Source organism: Crinia signifera, chromosome 6 (genome assembly GCF_055691185.1).
Source record: "Crinia signifera chromosome 6, ASM5569118v1, whole genome shotgun sequence".
Lineage (NCBI taxonomy): Eukaryota > Metazoa > Chordata > Amphibia > Anura > Myobatrachidae > Crinia > Crinia signifera.
Window position 1 is genome coordinate 174,945,878 of NC_139222.1, and position 23,165 is coordinate 174,969,042.

The 23,165-nt window shown below is 43.3% G+C and overlaps 1 protein-coding gene across 1 annotated transcript in view; it reads right to left on the bottom strand.

Annotated features, from left to right (window-relative positions):
• The window catches only part of PITPNC1 (phosphatidylinositol transfer protein cytoplasmic 1), a 234,742-nt gene that overhangs the window by 8,439 nt on the left and 203,138 nt on the right, over positions 1–23,165 (bottom strand). The window contains exons 7-8 of the mRNA XM_083148189.1: positions 11,487–11,642; positions 10,598–10,661 (exon numbers count right to left, since the gene is read on the bottom strand). Coding sequence (XP_083004315.1) covers positions 10,598–10,661; positions 11,487–11,642 — 220 coding nt within the window. The remainder of the gene's footprint in view (positions 1–10,597; positions 10,662–11,486; positions 11,643–23,165) is intronic.

The following is a 23,165-nucleotide window of genomic DNA, read 5'->3' on the forward strand; positions in this document are numbered from 1 at the left end:
CAGAATATGCTCCTTTGACCTGAATTCTGCGACCATATAAAGCAGGAGACAGTTGATTGCACTCAAGCATTACTAATGAACATAAGTGAGGGCATTAGAACTGTTACAGATCGTAATCGCCGGCATTTCTACTTAGAAAGTCCTGCCTAGCTTTGTAGAGTATGTATGTTGTTCTCATGTATTACCTGCAGCTGCTCCAGTTTCTTGGCCTGATTCTGTGTTTTTAGACACAGCTGCCCTAAAAAAAATATGCCTCTTGTGTAAATAGACATCTACTGTCTGCTTCGCTGATCAGCATCTGATCATCTGCGTCACTCAGGTTACCCAGGATTGCTGGTGTTTTCACTCACAGTCACAGGACACAGTCACTGGTCTCATCATGCACAGAAAATGGGGCCAATGCATCCCTTATATTCTGAAGCGCTACCTGTCACCACACTTCCACCCTCCCCATGATTGACATGCTAGGGGCACTGTGACCATTGCTGCAGACACAGATCTGCACATGAACAGTACAGGTCCTTGGCATGCCCAGATCTGTAAACATTGTAATGTGCATAAAATATAGGGTTTACATACATCTGTGAATCATGCCATCGGCCCATAAAAAATTCTAAAACATACAGCTCAGTTTATTGTCTTTCAAGAGAAAATGGTCCTGATATTTATTTTGTGTATAATAGGGACTGTAAAGCCTTATGGTGCCCATACTTGGTGCGTTTTCACCGTGCGATGCGATGCGCGCTCCTGCGGGCATCTCATCACACAGTACAAAAAGTATGTGCTGCACATACTTTTTGTACTGCCCTCGCATCGCTTCACACACAAAACGCATGCGTTGTGATGCGATCCAGCCCATAACGGGTGTGATCATCGCACCGTGTATGGGCACATTTAGAACTGAGCAACCTCAAGATATAAACAAAAAAGTATTACAGCGGCATTTGTGAGGGACCCACAGTATCCAAAGCAACTCAGTTTATCAGCTGAACCCTAAATAACCAGTGATGGCAAGTCAGTTGAAGTAATGTATAAAAAGGGTGAATAGAGGTATTAAGGAGCCCATACACGATCCAATACCGGCGATGTGTGCTTTGAGGTGCGCGCTCCCGCGGCACCTCATCGCACAGTACAAAAAGTATGTGCTGCACATACTTTTTGCACTTGCTTTTCATCACATCGCATCGCATGCACAAGACATGCAAAAGGCATGCATGTGCAGAGAGAATTAGATTTGGGTGGAGATTTTCTTCAAAGTGAGATCTATATTGCAGTGTAGAAAAAAAGCAGTCAGTATTTTCCCAAATGTAAGTCTCTCTGCACATGTTACATCTGCCCCCCCCCCTGCAGAGCACACCGTTTTGTCTATTTGAGAAGGAATTTGCCTCTGAGAGTGAACCAGAATAAAACCCATTGTACTTTACAATTGGAAACAACAGTGATACAACAAACTGGGTAGTAACAGACCGATATAGAGGTAGAAGGGTCCTGCTCGCAAGCTTACAATCTATAGGGATAATAGGAAGGATAGGAATCTATAGCATGGAATTCCCAAAAGATTGCACGACAAGCCTGACAAGACATGGGATGCAATTATATATGAATGCTACTGAAGGTTATGTGGGGTCCCGGATATGAAGAGCTTGCTCACTAATAGTGATCAGAGGTCGTATATGGCATCTCTTTCTGCATTAACACCATGTCCATCATTCTGGTTGGCTTGCAAAGCAGCGTTATTTTGCTGCTTTGCAAGCCTTTTAGAGCCGTCTGCCGTTCACCCAAACGTCCGCCTCCCGCTATTTGCATTTATTCCCCGCAGTGCTGCGGAAGGATGATTTGCATATACATCCATTTGCAGCCTTGCGTGGGTGTCTGAAATCATTCGATGATTTCAGAAGAGCTCGCTAATCTAAATCACTCCCTGGTGACTTAGATGAGCGTCGCCCTGCTCCGTGAACAGGGCAGGCAGCTGACATCTGGTGTTGTCAGCTGCCAGCCCACGTAAGCCAGGTAGCCACCGCCGTTCACATGGGGACGGGCAGGAAACAATAGGCATTCACATGCCCGCCTCCTGTACGCCCACCCTGCTGCGAGTGCCTTCGAGGGCTCCCGCAGAGAAAACCGTCACATGCGCATATACGTTTATGCATATCTTCTACATTGGTCCCCGTTGCAAATTCGCAATGGGGCAAACCGATTAGAATCAGGACCCTTGTCCGCCATAGTGGGGGAGTGAAAACTCTCCCTCCAGCGATCCCCCTTGAGCTTAGCACTGACACCCTATGGGCCTTATTCTGGTCCGTTCGCACAGACCAGAATATTCGCAGGGGCACCGATTGTGGGCGTATGTGCATGCGCAGGATCATTTCTGCGCATGTGCATACACCAGGTGTATGCAGCCACGGCGATCAGGGTGTTTGCGGGCGCACACACCCAAGTCTGCAGCAGGGGGGGTCGGCTCAATTGCATATGGGAATGCCCAGCATTTCATGGGCGTTCCCATGAGAATGCTGGGCGTTTTCATGCAAATGCCCCGATGATGCGGGTGCAGGGGGCGGCCAGGTGACATCACTGGATGTCAGCTGCCTGCTCAATTCTTCCCAAGCTTCCATGTATATGTAATTGACTTGCGAGTCACTTTTATATGCCTGCACCTTCACCATCATTCTATGGTCACCGACCATCGAATAATGTGGGTGGAACCCACTAGGCTGCGAATGAATGTTACTGTGTAACATCCATTCGCAGGCCACCATTCGCAAGGTGGGGTTTGGTGGACTCGCAAGACTGCAAATTTGCAGCCTTGCGGATCAACCAGAATAACCCCCCATGTCTCTGTGCCTAGCCAGCTGTACTGGGCATGCAAGAGATATTGGCTGCATTTCGCAGAAATTACCAGGAAAGGATTGACCTACCAACCAATCCTCTACTAAGTGACCTACCAACCAATCCCCTACTAAGGGCTATTTCACATGCTCCGGCTCCTGCCGGGCGGCAAAACCCTGCACGCCCAAGAAGCCGTCCCTTCCAGTGGTGGGATTCGGCTGCAACCGGGCCGCCGGGCCGTGGTTGTCCCGTGTGAATGGATACAATCGTGTCCATTATTAACTACTGTGTGCGGCACAGCATTTGGCTGTGCAGGGTTTTGCTGCCCGGCAGGAGCTGGAGCGTGTGAAATAGCCCTAAGGCTGTGGGCAAAATGTAATAGCCTTCAAGATGCTGTTTGGGAATTTCTGCAAGTCTGCCCGAATTTTAAAGTAGTAATATTTCACAAGACCAAGGCACTGGCTATGATATACTGCGATGTGTTTAAAAAATGACAGTTATTGGTGGATTGGTTGGTACTTTATCATTGTTCAAGGTTCCATATGTCTCCCCCTAAGGTTTAAGCAGTTCACAACTTCTATTATTATTTCCAACACTGTAAAAAAGATTGTGACACATACCCCTGAGGAAGGAGTTTCATTTGTAATGCATTGGTGTACCTGAAAGAACTCTGTTTCGACTTTCTGACACAGCTACTTACCATTTCCATCCGATGATGGGTGAGCTGTGTATTATAATCCAGATGTACTGCTCATGATACCTGTGTTGTGGAAGATGACCAGATGGTGTCTCCAGATGCTTTAATTTATGCTTTGTATGGAATAAAACCACTTTTAAAGTAAATTCATTTTCCCCTGATGTTTTGAAAGGATCTGAGTGGTATCTACATACCAAAGAAATCTTTTGATGAACGCGAGACTGAAAGTCTTGGTGAGTGTTACTCTATAGAAGTCCAGAACCAGACACTATGATGTGTACCTAGAGACCATAAATAAACCTTTATGTGAGCATGTCTCACCAACTTTAGGTGAGTTTATACCATTCCCATGTGTCAGTATTATCAAAGAGTATTGTCTGGTGAACTAATCATTTTATTTCTTAACTCCCTGTCTCTCTGAGATCCAGAGGAGTCCCTCAAAGAGCGAGAAGGTCAATGGTGGAGTCGGAGTGCACAGCGCCTAGGGATCGCACACAATTTTTGTTATTTCTGGTGTGAACTGAGGGACTGGTATCCCTCAGTGTGCGTTTAGGCTGCAGTAGGTGGTTTTTTTCTTGTTAATGGTTCTATAATTCAGCCAAATGAGAAGTTAGTATAACTCTAAAACATTCAGTTCAATTGATAATATCAATGTTAATTTTGGGCCCATAGGGTTTCTAGTGGTAGCGTGGTGGGAATTGAACCCATGACCTCAGTGCTGTGAGGCAGTACACTAATCATTACATGATTACACCACAGCAAAGGGAATTCAATCCCCCTCCCCCCAGCACACCGATGAACCACCCATCCTAATATTTGTATAATAACAGTAAAATAAAACATACACTCTCTTTGACATCACTGCCTATTTCATCTCGTGTTGGAGAATGTTGATTGCAAACTTTAATGTTCGTTTTGTACTGCATGTTTTTCTCGAATTGTCGGACATCATCCATTGTCATATCTGCAAAGATTCAAGATTCACAGACTGAACAAGGCTGCGTCATTAGGTAAGGGGAGAGCAGGTGACTTTGTGTAGGATAGAAGAGGGGGAGGGGGTAAGAAGTGCAGGGCAGCTAGCTTTATTGAGAATATTCCTCATAAAGTTAGTCTGAATCAGGCACTAGAAGGGTTAGGCAATGTGACAGAAGCAGCGGGCAGGCACTCAGCTACTAATTGGTGCATGACAGGACAGGTAAAGGTAAAGATAACAGCCAGAAATCTCTTACAGCAGATTTAAGAGATCTCATTGGAAAGAGGGAGAGCTGTAGTAATGCTAAGAGTTTCACTTACCTGTGTGAAAAAAAACACAAACACAAACAAACAAAAGAAAAAAATACAGATAAAATACACCAGTCAACCATCACAAAATCCCACATCAAACACTACCATCGTCCACAACCATCTAGCACCTACTGTATACATTACAAAGTGGTTTACAGAGAATATTGTTTTGTACATTCAAGGGCAATACAAGTGAAGAACTCTGCTGCATGTTACCATTATTGTCCTTATTACAGACAACATCTACATATTACATAATGATTATACAGTGTAAAAAGCATAAAAGTCAGTTATTTTCCCAGGAGAGAGCATGCTATATAGAACACTATCAACTGGTATCTCAACTCAGAAGACAACTCTTGATTGTTAGCATATGCTGTGTCCTTTCCCAGGATGACTCCCGCTATACCTTACATGTGGTGGCGATGCCTAGATTCTAATTAAAATCATTCTGCTGGGTATTTTACCAATCAAAACTTAAGGCCCATACACACTAGGAGAGTTTGAGCTCACATTAGTTTACTTTTCCTGTTCTGAGCTACTTTGAGCTCAAAATCTCCTAGGCCCTTATTCTGATTGACGCGGACTTTACCGCATACTTTCGGATCGCGTGTTTACGGCGTCTGCGCATGCGTGGAGAACGCAACGCGCATGTGCCACGCCTTGACTCGGTACCAGTTCGGCCAGATCCCGTCCAGAACTGTTCACCGCTATCATTCGGGAAATAGGGGCGTATTATGGGCGTCATGCGGAATGACACATGGGCGTAGTTTCAAAGTGGGCAAAACGGGGCGGAAACATGGGCGGACACGGGGGAGTACACTTATGTTGGGGGGCGTACATTCGGAAACCACTCCGAATGCACGCGATCAAAAAGGGCAGAAATGTGCGGTGTCCACAAGTGTACTATTGCTTTGCGGACACCACTCGTTCATGCGCTAGGCGAACGTACGCCTAATGACTACAACCATTAACACCTGAACCCAATAGAATCTACTCCTTTACTCATTACTCACTAATAGGACGCTTGTCAGTGCTTTAATTGAAACCATTGCACTTCAATTGCTGTAAGGGTTAATGTGTGCAATGCATGTGTTAGGCATGCTTGTAAGGATATATTGGCATCTAATTGATTCCAATTCAAAATAAGAAGTTTTTTATGAGGATAGGTAATTGAATAAGTGGGTCATGTGATGTATAGCAGAAGATACTTCATAGTGGGTTGTTTGGCGTAAATACTCCGCTTACGTGCGGTAGCACCGCTTGGCTCCCGTTCGGATGCGGTATTCCCGAGCATACTCTGTAATACTCTGTAATACCGTGCCGAATCGGAGTGTTTCTCCCGCACACGCATGCTTTGTATGTCGTCCGTAAACACGCCCTGTTCTTAAAGAGTGAGTCCGTCCGAATGCGGAGGACACGTGGGCGTTTCTACGGACGATGGCCGCACGCGGCAAAACACCGTGGCGTGCGGACCGCACCGTAAGAATGCGGGAATATCCGCACCGATCAGAATAAGGGCCCTAGTGTGCATGCTCCAGCATTATCTCCGGCCGCTGGCCTTTATTACAGGCCAAATTGACCGCTTTCCATAGTCTCCTACTACGGAAAGTGGTTCACATGCTGTGAAAATCACTCAGTGTGTTTGACTGAGCGATTTTCATAGCATCGCTCATGGCAAAAATGCCCAGTGTGAATGCACCTTAAATCTGATCTGAAAATAAAACTGTTACTTGAGGATGTTGTTTGAAAATGGTTCAGTAATTCAGCAGAATGCAATGATAGCATTGATAAAGCATTTCCTTATAACATAATTGCTGGACATATTATAATGACAGACTACAAGTGTAGAGCCCCTGAAAGAGAAAGTGTTACTATGATTCACAGCAACGTTGAACAGGTATGCAATTTGTAACTTTAGTGAGACACTGACCAAATCATTTACAAAATATATATTTACAAGTAAGCAAATGCTTCGAAAGCTAGTCTGCTACTTTGTGATTACCTCTGTGTTTGTACAACAGTGAGAGAGATAGAGATGTAGTTTAATTTGCTGCCAACAGATGGCAGTGTTTTGGAGACACACAAACGGACACTAGACATATATATAGATGATATATAAACATTGTCGACTCCCTCAGAAAAAATGTGGAAAATGGCTAATCCTCTTAGTGGAAATCAATAAAACAAATCTAAAAAAAAAAACCGTTGTGAAAACATGAAAAAAAAATAATAATGTCATTACTGAAGCTACAGTGCAACTAAAGCCCCTATAATTTCATATCATAGCTCATTTGGTAATGCACTTTTATAAACATAGATGCCTATTTAGTTACATTTTTATTAAAAAGTAACTCATGAGAAGTCCAAATGTCTGATCTCATTAAACTAATGCTTGTGAAAAATGCTAATTAATTGAATGGGAAATCCTATAGTTTAGTGGAGTAACTATTGTGGATCCAAAGGATGAGGCTGCACACTGTGCACACAGTCATGCATAAGTTGGGTTGCTGGGATTCACCCTGCCTCCTCTGTGGCCAACGGAGGAAGGCTGGCACATGTAATTTGTAATTTATCCTTTGCTGCTCAAACCCTACAAATCCCATGAGGCCATTGATCCTTTTACAAAGATGGCCACATCTTGAGATAGCCAGCAGATGGGCTGTGCATTGATTTTGCTGTAAATGCTTGGGTGGCAGCAAATTATCCCGCTGTGATGGTAGCTACTCGCTTTACGATCACCTTGCAGCAATGGCATCATAAGTGGGATGTAGGCCGCACCTTGGTGTCATCCACCAAGGGTGAAACCAGGAGTGATTAAAATGGTGGTTCAGAGACGTGCGTTGGTGAAAAGAGCATGAAGCCACACTTCATGCCCTTTTCCCCGATGCACACCTCTGCCTCCCCGGGTGTCATGGGAGGGAGCGACGCCCATATACAGCAGTATAGAAGAGTGTAGAGAACATAAAAGGGTGTAAAGCAGTACAATGGGTGTGTAGAGCAGTATAAAGAGGTGTTGAGCATTTAGGGGTTCAACCAGTGGCTAATTGGATATGCCCCATTGTGTAGAAACGTGCAGTGTCCAAAAAAAAATTGACTAAAAATGAGAGGGGGCATAACTGGAAGTGGCAGGAGTAATGAATAAAGAGGAAAGGAGTCAGGATTAATTCTTAAACTGCCCCTCTAAAACATTCATTTAGATGCACCTCTGGCCAGGAACAAGGTACATCCTGGGCCAGCTGAGAAGTTCCCCACCACCCACACAGACTCAGTGTCTAACACTGGCTGCGTTATACTTGATATATCCACTTGATATATTTTCCATTCCTTCTGTGATGCCACACATATTTCCTCAAATAGAAAAATGTAGTCTTAATATTTATCATTATTTCTGAAGAGAAAGCTCAACAAATACTATGTCAGTATTATTAAATATATAATATTTTTATATATAATGATACTGTAGAGTACATTTTGACAGAGCGACTAAGTAATGTTGGTACTCTTTACCTAGAAGGGCGCCAGCGATTGAAATCGCGGTCGTCGGGGGTAAAAATCGCGGTCATCGCGGGTAAATCGGGATGGCCGCGATGCCCGCGATGACCGCGATTTTCCCATAAGGAACAATGTTAAAAAGGCTGATTGACCGCGATTTGACTGTTAAATGCCTCAATGGACCCGATTTGGCCCTAGGAATCAATGTTAAATGGGCCACAGAGCCCAAATAAGCACAATTAACCCTTAAATGTCCCCCCCAATTTTTAACGCCACCCCACGATCCACGCGAACCCGAAGCGTGGCGAGCGCAGCGAGCCCGCGAGGGGCGGCGGTACGCGTCCTCCGACCTTTTCATGCCCTACTATCCACTAGGGCGTGGAGTGAGAATATAATAGTGTGGCGAGCGCAGCGAGCCACCGAGCCCGAAGCGTGGCGAGCGCAGCGAGCCCCGCGAGGGGCCGCGGATACCTTCACAGTTATACGCGTCCCCTCGCGGGCTTCACAGGTGTCCGTGGCGACGCCGACACCTGTGAAGCCCGCGAGGGGACGCGTCTACCTGTGAAGGTATCCGCGTGCGCTCGCCACGCTTCGGGCTCGGTGGCTCGCTGCGCTCGCCACACTATTATATTCTCACTCCACGCCCTAGTGGATAGTAGGGCATGAAAAGGTCGGAGGACGCGTACCGCCGCCCCTCGCGGGCTCGCTGCGCTCGCCACGCTTCGGGTTCGCGTGGATCGTGGGGTGGCGTTAAAAATTGGGGGGGACATTTAAGGGTTAATGGGCTCTGTGGCCCATTTAACATTGATTTCTATGGCCAAATCGGGTCCATTGAGCCATTTTACAGTAAAATCGGGTCCATTGCGCCTTTTAACATTGATTCCTATGGGAAATCGTGAGCATCGCGTCGCGGGCATCGCGGGTACATTTATGGCCGGCCGCGACGCGACCGACACGATTTCCATGTTTAACATGAGTTTCAATGGGAAATCGCGGGCATCGCGTCGGTCGCGTCGCGGCCAGACATAAATGTACCCGCGATGCCCACGACGGGCGCCCTTCTAGGTAAAGAGTACCGTAATGTTTCTTTATCGTTATACACACCGATACGCTAAGCACCAATACAAGTCAATAGTAGTAAGCCGCGTCTAGTGCTCCTTAGTCCTAATTTTTTCCTATCCAAAAGCCATTGAAAGCTGGTGGCCTTTTATTAAAAATGGGCACTTTATTTTGTGAACAAATGTATTGCCTTATTTTATATTTGAAGGTTTTGCATAGTTCTTACAATAAAACTGAGAATAGATAATATTGTTTTCCATATACACTCCATAAAATAAAAATAAAAATAAAACAGTAGAGAGATTGTGGGCTTTCGGGAGCAGCAAAAATTCCTTGTCAGAAAATACATAATAATGATAACAGTAATATACAGCCATCTGCACCTGAATTCCCCATCCCCTCCAAGGTCAATCACATGCTCCACAAAAAATAGTATTTGTATAAGTATGTGACTTTGGAAAAATGGGGTGCAGATGGGTAGATCTTTTTTTTTTCTACTGTAAATGCTGGGAAGCATGATTAATAATGATTGCACACTAGTTAACAATCTTAGCTAGTATGATATGCAAAGTTCAATGAGTCCCATATGGCAATTTACTCTAGGCATGCTCTGTGATAGTTGGCTCAAGTGAATCGATCTGGAGAAAGGAACAAATATATACTATACAAAGGCACAGAGTTTGTAATTTGCAGGAACTACTCTCAGCTGTTAATGCAGAAGCTATCTAGTAGCACAACAGGGACACATATTTAAATGTGGGGATAAGAATTTTACACCAACTTCAATTTTGAAGGCCCATTGTGCAACTGTGGCACAGTGTGTAGCATATTTGATTATATAGATGCAGCTAGACAATGATCACATCTGACAATGTACGTGGTAATTCCTGACTATTTTATTGCGCCTTGCTTTGGTCACATTCATGTACGGACAAATCTAACAGAGATATGGTTATTCGATAGACTAAGAAGATGAAATGAGCTGCATATGGGCACCTTAAAGCACTTTAGCAGGCACCAGGAAAAATATGTATACTTATTTCAGGAAGAAGCTACTTCCATTGTATACTTGGAAAGATGACTATAAAGGTGAAACAGTTGATGTTATGTTTTGCCAGGCTCTGATAAGTTCCTATTTGTGGTATAAAATAAACCCATGTGGATGTTGGAATATCAGGATATCTTCACAACAGGTGCTATTACGTGTTAAAGTAATTAAGGATAGCATTCACTTACCATACCATTCATCGACCCAGGCAAATGCTTGCCGGTGACCAATAAGCAAGACATCTCTCACCACCTGCAAATATAAGGATTTGTCATTAAAATAAAAACTAAGAATGAGCTTTAGGTGTGCTATGAGATGTCAGTATTTAGGATGTCAACATATTCAGGATGTCAGCATTCATAATTTCGGCACAGACATAATGTCAACCTGTTAATTATGTCAACAAAATGTACAGAAATATCGGTACTTATATGTTAGTTGGGCACCCACTATAGTTAGTATGCTCATACCGCCACTATTCACGTCGGCATGCAGTAGATTTTATATAGTGTGGCAAGCGCAGCGAGCCACCGAGCCCGAAGCATGGCGAGCGAAGCGAGACCCGCGACGATACGCGGAAAACTAAGCAAATAGCTTAGTGGGCGCCCAACTAACATATAAGTACCCAAATATCTAATCCTAACCTCTACTTAAACCTAACTACAGCCCACACTTATCCCTAATTGAAGTAACCCTAATTTTGTGTGTGGACAGTCTGACTGTGTTAAATGTTGACATTCACAACATGATGACATCCTGAATGGCCCTCAGCTGTATATTGTACTTTAAGGCTTGTCGATCAGTCCCATGCTTTCCTATAATGTCCATAAATTCTTCAAAACTAAATTTACATACACCCCAGCCCAATGAATAATCCTAACCCTCTGAGACTGGTCACTATGCTAAGTGTCCACTCCATGTCTAGCTGTAGAGGTTCCATGATTTTGGAGTTGCTACCTTTGTAATAATGATAGGAGACCAAATATTTTCTTTGAATTTATTTGTGACTATAGACCCAATATCAGTCCATTTAAAAAAGAGAAATTACAATTAGCGACCTACAGTATATTCACTCACCTTGTGCACAAACTGCTCTACCCGGGTCTGCAGCCCCCACACCTCAAACTTTACAGCCACCAACTTATAGGAGCACATGATTGGCTGCTGGGTCTCTCTCCAGCCCTCACTAAGATGACCCCGTCCAGTTTTTTCCGATTTGAAGTTCTTGGGATCCTGGAACATAAATCCAGAAAGTTGACATTGATCCTACATAAGATGGATCTAGTTGTTATGTATGAACATGTATCACAAAGTAATTTACAGAAGGTGCTCAAGTTCCATGGAAGATAACTGAAAAAAAAATCAAAAAAACATTCTAATCTGTGTCATGCCGGAGGATTTTTTGTGGACTTGGTGACAGAAGCGAAATCAGGTGCTGATGTTTGGAAACTGGTTGACCTAATATAGTTTCTGCTCATGGATTACCTAGAGATTGTAGGCTGTACAGGGGTGTTGGTGAGACTCAGATCAGTGGTGCAGAGTTTAACACACTGGAGATTTCACTAGGGACTCCTGAAAGGAAGTTTGTATGTCACTGCTGTCACCCTGTACAACTTGATATCACTGCAGAGGGGCTACAATGTAGTTAAGGTGGCCCTGCTGTGGCCTAATTTTGTAACTGAAGCTGCAGGCTCAATTTTGGACTTCTGCCCTGCATTCCAGCCTCTGGACTGCCAGCATCTTTCCACATACTGATCCAAGGAACCTTGTCCTACCCTGCTCTGCTTGGACAAGGTTCCCTGGATCTGGAGCTGCCTCAGCCTCCAAAGAGGAAGTGTACTATACCACACGGTGGGTAAGAACCAGTTAACAGCCTCCCTCCCAGGCTGGTCTGCCATTTTGAAGATTTCCCTTTGGCATTACACTGTGTTGCTGCTCTAAGTACGGGGAACCCCCAGTCTTTTTTGTGCCCCGTATTTTCGGAACCAGGACCAGTCCAAGAGTCCGGTGCTGGATTCTTAAATACAGGGATCCCCACTATTTCCCATATTTGGGGAACCAGGACCTGCTCAATGACTGCGGGGCTGGTTATGCTTGGGGGGACCCCACACTGCTTTTAATTTTATTTAACACACTTTTTTGGCCAGAACCATGCACAGATCTCACTGATCTGTGCATGGTTCTGTCAAACTCTCAAGGCTAGATCTGGTTTACTTATTTTGCAATTTTTGGTCATGTTTAGGATGTGATTTGAAAAATCACACCCTATTACAATTGCGATTTTCATGTTTTCTATGAGAAAACAACTGGATGCGATTTTGAATGTACAATTATTTTGACAGGTCATATTCTATTCCAGTTGGAACTGTTGTCTTGTTGAAAAGACAGCAATTTCCAAATAGAATCGGTCGGAAGAGGTTCCAACGTGTTCAATTCTATCTGCTGTCGGAAACCAGGTGGACTGGCGGAATAGCTGCCAATCCACCTGCTTTTCTTGGAAAAGGGGCCAAATCCAACAGGTTTTCTCCCCATTTCCAGCAATCTCAATTTAACGTGAAAAGATGCAGGGTGGAGGCAGGGAGGACGGCGCTGGGTGAGCAGCAGCAGCTCAAACGGTGTCGCCCTCCCGCAACCCATCCCGCCACCGGGCTGGGTTATAGCAGGTCACCCAGTGCTGTTCCGGCTCCCGCTGACACGTTCTCCCGGTCCTGGCGCTGGCTGGGTGAGCATCATTCAGTGGCCAAATCCGACATTTGGCTGTGGCCACTGCATTGAATAGGTAGTGTTCTGACAAAAGAATGTCTGACTGGATCCAACACTAATTAAATATACCCCTGTCTTAATTAAGTAGTGTGTGTGTGTGTGTGTGTGTGTGTGCAGTGTTTCCATACAATATCCCTACAACAGGTCCTCTTTGAATAATAAACATCAGAATATGACATTTTCTGTTTCTCTTCTTTTCTCCAAAATGACCTTAATACAGTATAGTTATTCCTATGCAGTCATTTAGAAAAATAACACATTGTGGTGACATTGGTTGCTTTAGGTTAGTAAAAAAAATATTTCATCATTTCTCAGAGGCATACAAGGTGATTTCATTACTGCTTTCATAGCCTAAAAATGGTCTTCTCTCTATCTTCCTTGTCCAACCTGGGGCCCCGCATGTCTGGTAAAATAAAAACTTCCCCATGTTATTACAAGTAAATCACTGTGCAGATGTCTATGGGGCAGCTCTAAAGGGAATTAATGGTGCGTAACAGGTAAACTTAAGAGAAGATGTGAGACGCTATCATGGGTATTTCTGTGAAGAATGCATTTAATCAGTGACTGAAATGTACTGTGGGAGAAGTGCTCTTTTCTATAAATTGATCTTTAAAGTGTAATTTTAACATTCTATGTTACTGAAATATACACAGCCGCCCTCCACACACACACACACACACACACAATTACAGAAAAACAAGGCAGCAATTTTTATATTGCATCCTGTCATTCTCACTTAGCTCAATCTTCATGATGGAACAATGTAATTGCTGACACACACATGAATGCCCAGTTTATTATTCATATCTACATAGCGGTAAGCAGAAAACCAGTATGCCATCAAAAAAGCTTTATTCGGGTTGTAAACTCAACAAAGTGTCAAAATTGCAGCACAGGGAGCCATGTAATCTGTCCTATAGATTGTAAGCCTGCAAGCAGGACCCTGTTACCTCTCTGTGTATTACCCAGTCTTATTTTATTCCTGGGTTGTTCCCAATTGTGAAAGGTAATAGAATATGCTGCTACTATATAAGTAATTATTTATAAAAACATAGACATATTCAGTGTTGTCGGATTTTTCGGATAGCCAAAAAATCCAATCATAGCTATTCAATGCGGCAGCATTTTTCAACTAAAATAAACAAATTCAGGGGTCCTCAAACTATTTTGCTCTGGGACCCCATCAGACAATAAAAATAATGACAGGACCCCAGCAAGTTACTGCAGAAGGTCATCACATCACATGTGTAGTCAGCAGACAGCACATTCATGGCAGCATTGTGGAGGCACAAAATGATGGGAGGAGTCTAAAATAACAGACAATTCAACAGATTTTTCAGACCCTTGAATCGCTGACTGAGATTAGAAAAATCATCAGCCTGATGGTCAGCAACATGGAGTCGTGACCCCATGCTGAGAAGGTCCGGACCCACTTGGGGTCAGGACCCACAGTTTGAGAACCACTGAACTAATTTAACTAAAACACATAGATCAGCGAGTAATTTGACAATCTGCTTGTTTTGTAACCGTGACCATTTTTCCAACAATAAAAAAAAATTGTCACTTGGTGTGAATAGGTCGCTGGAAATTGTTGGAAAATTTTGACTGTCGGAAAATTTGGCACAGTTGATTATCCCATAGTATATTCCCGGGGATGTGGAATGTAATCGGTTGACGTTCTCAACATGTTGACATCCTGCATGTCAGCATTTCAATTATGTTGAGATTATGGCTTCAACAATTTGATTGTCAACATTCTGTCTGGAACTCAGTTCTATAGTTGTTACAAATAAAATCTACTGGAGTGAGATCTAGTGACTGGGGAAAGGCGGGCGTCAAAATGGCAGGGCTCACCACAAAATGCAGCAGGCTCGCTGCACTTGTGGCAAACCTCACCAGAGAATCCATGGAACATTGAATACAGCGAGCGGTCGGCGAGGGGGTTAGACTGCGAGGATGGTTTGTTTTCGTCGATCCTCGCTGTGTAATGTATACTATGCAAAAACTGGCAACTCCATCTCAGCATCAGCCACTTACATGTAATCAGCATAGTAAAAAGAATACATATTTGTTATCTAAATGACTGAATATTTGTGTTTTTCAAATACAAAATAAGTTTTTCAGTTCAGAACAACATGGCATAAGTGGCATCTGCAGGAAGGGGATTAAGAGTACCTTGAAACCCCCTTGTATGACCACAATCAGAGCACCGTCCCTTCACAGCATAATACCGTTATTGTGGTTGTCAGCAGCATCCCGGCGTCCTGAGAAGGGCGTCCCAGGCACTTCCACCCTGCGGTACAGCAGGAACAGGCAGGCCGCGTCGGCCGGCTGTTGCTTAGCAACCAGGGGACACCGGCCGGCACACGCTCGGCCTGCTGTGGTCAATTTGTAATTACTGGGGGCCCAGTCCGGCGGCAGCAGCTGATTGACCAGTGAAACCCTTTTAAGGGATCTGGCCCAGCTCAGCCCCGCCGGTGATATTGTTTCCTGAGTGTCAGCTGCACTCTGCTGTCCCGGTCCTGTCGTGTCCTGGTCCTGTGGAAGTCCTGTCCTGATGCAGTCTTGGTCCAGTCTTTGTCCAGCAACTGTCCTTGTGCAGTCAGAGTCCAGCCCTGTCCTGGTCCGGTCACAGTCCTGTCTTGGTCCAGTCACAGTCCTGTCTTGGTTCAGTCACTATCCTGTCCTGGTTCAGTCTTGATCCGGTTCCGTCTTGGTCAGCATTATTTTCATCCAGTCCTGCCAAGTCACTCCTGGCATGCACAATACCATCCTGTGCTGCCGGTGGGTTTGGTCCGGTCACGTAAGTGCTCCAGTGGAGCATGGTTCCTTATGTCTTTTGTTTTTGTGGGCAAGCTGCCCCTTTATCCTGAGTTATTATTATTGTCTCCATGATTCAGAGAGGCTTACGGCTGTGGGTTCACGCCTGTTTTGGGGTACCGTTACTTTAAGTGTATCTACTGCTTTGCTTTGGTGTGTATTTTGTTTGGTGGCACCCCATTATTGGTTGGTCTGGTGCTTGTGACTTGGCGACACTCCCCGTCCTGGGCCTGGTGCCGTTAGCCAGGGTGTTTTGCCCAGATAGGCCCTGTTAGTTAGAACTTCCTCTTGGTCCTATCTCTGATGGTCGCCGTAGATTAAAACTTGGTTGCATCGGGATCGGAGCGGGATTTCCTCTAAACACCACCCCCCCCCCCTGTCACCCCTATTTTTTTACCACCTTCCTAAAATTCACAAGGCACTGTACAATCCACTTGGGCATCCCATTATTTCCCATTATCGCATATACGTGACACCACTGGATTTATCTAGATGATTGAGGGCCTTGAATGGGCCCCCGGGTACCAGTTTGTGATCTGCGATGTTCAGGCATTATACACCAACATCCCCCACCAGAAAGGAGTAGAGGTGGTGTTTGGTATTCTGGTGGGAGATGTTGATCTTTCGGATGAGAGACGCAAATTTATATTGAATTCAATCAAATTTAATTTTGACTCACAATTACTTTTTATTTGATCACTCTCACTACCTTCAAGTACTCGGTACAGTGATGGGGACCAAGTTCGTGCCTAGCTTCATGAATTTATATATGGGGGAGTTTGAACATCAATACAGGTATATCTGGGGGGGAGCTAGGCTGCAAACCTGGTCCTCTATGGTCACTATATCGACGACCTGTTTTTTATGTGGCACGGTGACACTGTTTCTATTACTAATTTTGCTGATTATGTGAACACTAACACTTTTTGGTTAAGCACACACCACCCTTCACAAATTACTTTTCTTGATGTCACGTGGAGGTGGTAGAGGACACAGTTGTGGTGGCTAGCTATAAAAAAAAACAGTGGATGTTTGTAGCTATATACCCTATTCCAGCATTCACAAAAAAAGCTGGTTGAATAATGTTCCCAAAAGCCAGCTCTATAGAGTTCAAAGAAATAGTACTTCAGATTAACAATTTAAAGAGCAAGCAGAGAACCTACTTGGTGAGTTAAAAAATTGTGGATACCTTCAGAAAGTCTTAAGGGGCCTACACACATGGCGATTTCTGCCAGCGACTTAAGCTATGCTAAGTCGGGCAGTTCTATGCCTCTGTCGCTCAGAACACAGAGCTGACAGCCCACACACAGAGCGAGCTGTCAGCTCTGTGTGCTGAGCGAGCTGACAGCGCCAGTGTTCTCCGGGGGAGAACACTGGCAACCAGCGAGATTGATGGACACTGCTTAGCAATCTTGGCCAGCATAGCTATAACCCCTACACACACCGATATTGGGGCATTTTCTCAGCGACTTTGCCAAACTAAGCAAAGTCGCTTCGAAAATGCCTTAATATCGGCATGTGTGTGGGCCCCTTTAAGCGTCAGAGTTTTCAAGTAAACTCAATAGAAAATATATTATTTATTTAAATAAATAAATAATAAATAAATAAAAGAAATGTTGAATATAAACAGATATACTAGTACTAATAAGAATGAAAGCATAGCAGGAGGTAATCGAGGACGTAAACTTGAAAAGAATCATAATAAGAACCAAACCTTTTTTTGTGTTAACTTATAATACAGCGGCAGGAAAAATCACAAATATTGTGAAGAGAAATTATAGACTTAGTACCGATCCAGCACTGAAAAATAGCTTGGAAACAAAACCTTCTATAATCTTTAAGAAGGCTCGTAATCTTAAAACTATTTTTGCTCCTAGCTTTTTTAAAGGTACTAAAAATACTAACACTAAATTGGTACAAAGGACTCTGATAGGCCCAGAAGTCCTTGGATTCTTTAGGTGTAATCACAATAGGTACACAACATGCACCCATGTGAATAATAGAAAACAAACAGTTGAGGCCTCACTCTCATTGAAATCCTATAAGATAGAGTCCTTCATATCCCTAAAACCACAGGGTCTCAATGAGAATATTGATTTAGAATTTATATGAGATTCATGGGTTTGGGTGTCTTTGAGACACTAGTATATCTCCTGCAGCATTATTCTTTTTCTTCTCCCCCCCTCCCCCCTTCCTTTTTGGATGCAACCTGTTTCTCTCCTCATTCTCCCTTTTATAATGTATACATACCTCCATATTGCTCATATTATTCATGAGAGTTAGTTTTGCAATTAATTAATGCTATGAAGATGTGGATACTATTGCCTAAATCTATTTTGATGATCACTATTACAATTTTGGATACTTTTTCCTTTTTGATGTTTATATGGTATTTAAAATAAATTATGTAGAATAATTAATTTACTTTTATTTTTATTAATTTATTATTATTATTATTACTACATTACATTATCATTATAATTATATTTTTTTCTTCTTTTTGTTATGGTTATTCTACTCCATTCCATGTATTTATTAATTCTTGTCTAGATATATTGGATCAGTTAAGTCTCCGCTGTACTAACAATAGAAATAAATAAAAATAGTAAAAAATATGGTAATCTATCTGCTATAGCATGAAAACAACAATAATAATGTAATAATCTTAACTTTATGTAGTATATTTTAATATGTATTAAGCTATTGTGTAATTATATAGATTTAAGAGGAATGCTCTGAATAAATGCTAAGTCAAATACTGTTTCAAATGCAAAGCAACAAAAGAGGCATTTCTTTGAATAAGCTGAGATTCATATTGTTTACAGAGAACTAACACCAACTAATGATGAGCACCTGAGCCGATTGGTCAGACAGGTATTTAACAACCGGTAGAAAGAATAGACTGTCACTCCTAATTTGAAAAATCTGCCCGGTGAGCGGCGAAACGCGTTTTCGGAAGGAGCCCCACATATACCTGGCCATACCAACCGTGCCTGTATCTCTCATTGGGCGGTATTCAATGAGGCTGATTCGCCAGGTTTTTATGGCGATTTTGTGCTGTAAGGCGAATTTTTTGACTAAAACGGTGAATCACCCTATTCAATGACCAGATGGCGAATACATTTCAAGGTTTTTTTCGCCATGATTCACCGAGTAGCAATCGCTATCTTTTTATGGTGAAGTGGAATGTGAACTTTTTAAATAAAGTGTTTTGTTTTTTACATTTGGTGTCCAAAAATCAGGAATTTTATTCTGAGGAGGGGCATGCTATTTTTATTCATGTGCTGTAAGCACATGAATATATATTTAATTTTAAAAAAATATATCATTTTTTTTTTTTTACACAGACCAGCCAGCAGGGGGCCGGAGCCGAGCCGCTCATTAGATATTCATATATTCACTTCACCCGATCATTACATATGCATGATCGGGTGTAGTGAATATACCCGGTCCCCTGCTGGCACCCCCAGGGGGCAGCCTGTGCTGCCTGGCACCCGGGGAGCCCACCTCCCCCCCACAAACGTTCTGGGGCAGGCAGGGAGACTTCCATCTCCCTGCCTGCCGCCATCCTCAGGCTCCCATTCACCGCAGGAGTCAAAATTCGCTGGTCAGGGGCAGTGAGCCCCTGACTCGTTGAATACTGAAGCCGGCGAGGCTCCGGAACGCGGCGAGCAGTGGCGAATGTCCAGCGAATCCTAAACAGGATTCGCTGCACATCGCCAAAATGCTCATTGAATACCACCCATTGAGGACTCTGAACCCGCAGCGGCTTAATTCCAACACATCCCCGCTCTTGTTAGAGCATAGTGACAGATGGCGGCATTGGCACCATCTCCGCCTGGCTCACGCTGACATCGAGCCCAAAACTGCTCCGGCTCTGTCAGAACACAGTGATAGACGGCGGTAATTGCCTCCTCCTCATCTGGATTACGCTGATACCGAGCCCAGCACTGCTTCGGCTCTGTCAGAGCACAACAACAGACGGCGGTATTTGCACCCTCCCCGCCCGGCTCACGCTGATACTGAGCCCAGCACTGCTCCGGCTTTGTCACAGCATTAGTGACAGACGGATAGCTGCCAGAAGAGGATACAGATTTTCCGGAGAGAGGGTAACGCTGCAGGTGTTTAAATACAAAGCACGGGATGCCAGGTAGGGTAATATTACCCCTAACAAGCACTACTTTAAAAATGTGCCTTGCATCAATGTGGGAATCCTGATTCTAATAAAGATATATCCTATTAAGGACTGATATAAACCCCTCCTACCATCAGAGGTAATATGATAAATTAAACACTTATCCACCAAGTACAGTTTTCTATCAAGAGATATTTACCCTTTTAATATATTAACCAATATTCTAAGCATGCTTATTTAATACAACACAGTATAATTACTGAGAAGGATCCTTCAAAAAATCTTCATTAGTAGCTCATTAAGATCTGGCATTTCTATGGACATGTACTGATATTGGTTATTTTAATATATGTATGTGTTTGTTGGTGTTAATAAATGTTATTTTTGTGTGCACATTTGAGCACCCCACACTTCTTTTTTCTTTGTTGTTTTTCAATAGATAGAGTGCAGGGTTTTGCCATGGCCATCCTAAACAGTGGTCCCGGCTGAGGGCTCTGCCCACCACCACAACACGCACCCGTGCACGTTACAGTGGTGGGTATCATTTTGTTTCTGACCTTTCTTACCTTTTCCATGCAACTGTGAATTACAGAATGATGCTGCTGCAAGGGGCAGGGTCTAATGCACAATTTACCTGGCCATACTCCCAACAAGAACAGCTGGTGACTGAACTGCATCATTCCGTTAAAGGGATGAAGGTAGGTGTGATATATATTGATAGACAGACAGATAGCCCTCAAACCTTTTGCAAATCCTGCATTTGCCACTGATATATGACCATCTGTCTCAGTTCTCAAAAAATTCCTCCCCCTTTACAAGCAAGAAATTCCCAGGGCCAAAACCAAGGGAAAGAAACAGGCGCTTGACAGGAAATGTTTTTCAAGGTATTAGCTGCTGCTCAAAGGGGGGATAGTCGGTCCCCACCACAAGAAAACACAAAGACCAGTCACGCCGAAGCGTGTGAGCAGCGCTAAATAAAGGTGGCACACACCAAGCTACAGTATAATAATATTTTACTTGTTAAAAAATAAATGAAAACATGCAATAAAGTACAGTACAAAATTCACAATAAAAACAATATAGGTACCATAAGAGCCGATTCTTCACGTCACAAGCTGGGGTGAACGTGACTGTTTATGGTCCAGTTAGGACAGGGATTGTAAACAATATGATGAGTGGGAAGAAGGGGGGGTGGGCATTGGATCACAGGTAAGTGCACATTACCATTTGGTGGACGATCTGAATGAAACCACAGGTGGTAGTTGGGATCTTCACCCGGGTAGATGATAATAATAAAGAATGCTGTCGGTCGGCTTCCGCTGAAGAGGTATCCCCTTGCAGATTCTGATGATATTGGAGGGGAGGGGGTGGAATACCCCAACAATTTTTCAATAAGCGGTGTCCGCCAAAAACTCGAAAGAAGAAACTTGGAGAGGTGGTATTGGTGGGTGAAGCAATGTCCTCCTTTTTTAGTAATGGCACGCTGGAATTATGCCGCTGAATATTCCAGGAGAGACCGTGACCACCAAACACAGTGGAAGGGCTGGGGTGATGAAGGAGGAAGTTTAAGCAGGTAAATCCGTGGGTCAAAGTGTACCAGTGAGTAAGTCCAATCTGGGTACAGTATCCCACACTTGGAGTGAAGAACCGGAGGTCTGCCTGACGCGTTTCACTGCCAACTGCAGCTTTATCAAAGGTATCTAGCAGTGACTGGAGTGTGGGTATAAATACCCCTTTAATGAGCCAATAAAATGCAGGTGTGTGCACCAAGCAATAACACAATTACATAAAATAAGCATAATATTAACTAGAATAAGTATTACCAGGAGACAGACGTACTTTATAATTCATATAGTATATACATCTATATAGAACTAATAGGAAACAAGAAAAATAAAAAATGAATAGGTAATGAGATGGAAATGAACAGGGTCACATGATCGCATTGGAGATCGATTATATGTTTAGAAAAGGACATAATTTTGATCTGAAAATTAAGTGGGGAAGAGGATAAGTATTAGAAATAATCTGGGGAAAAGATTAGGCAAGATAATACCTGTAGGGATGGTAAAACAGCGCTGTTTAGCGGCTGTTGGAACGCAAATGCGTTCCAAATGTCTGGATGTGACTACTTCCGCTGTCACACCGGAAGTTGAAGATGGACAGCGGGGACAGCAATAAGCGATGCAAATGTGCATCACAAATATACTTCCTGCTACTGTCGCGCCGGAAAGCAGGCGCAGGCAGCGGGAAACAGCATTAGCTGTTGTGACCGTGTATCTGGGAAACATTTCCCCGCGCACAGCGATCACCTGTGCGGTGGTTCCGGACCCAGATATATAGCAAGAATAGTACAAGGGGGGATGTGAGGGAGGCGATCACGTGGTAACAACCCAGTGTATATGGGTTGCCAAGGTACCCTGGTTAGTGAATCCTTTAATAGGGATGGATCTTGATTGGTTTGACACCCGATCATGTGACCATGTAAATCCCATACAATGACACTAGTAAATGTATAGATTTTAATAACAGTTTTACACAAAATTAGGACATAGTAAAAATTAATATAAATGAATACACCCATAAATAGTATGTGTGTAAGACAAATAAAAATAAAAATAATAATAATAATCACAATGTAAAGAACGCTCATATCATGAATAGAACAGATTTATCAACCAATGATGTTACAGAGAGAGTAAATATAGTTTATAATAACAGAGGTTGTGATTCAAGATTGGATCATACGATGTTTTAGCTGGTATTTTATAATTATATCGCCATGATACGGATATATATATTAGATCCACAATAATATACAAAATCAATACGTATGTTACAGCTGTTAGAATAAATCAACAAAGGGATAGCAAATTGGGTATAAAAAGAGAGAGAACAAAGGAGACGATCAGAGTACAATATTCAGTTCCATGGCTTCATTAAGACCCTTAGGGAATAGGCAGTCCATTTTAAAGGTCCAAAAAATTTTCCTGCCTGCATAAAGTACGGAATCTATCCCCGCCTCTTTTAGTCGGGGG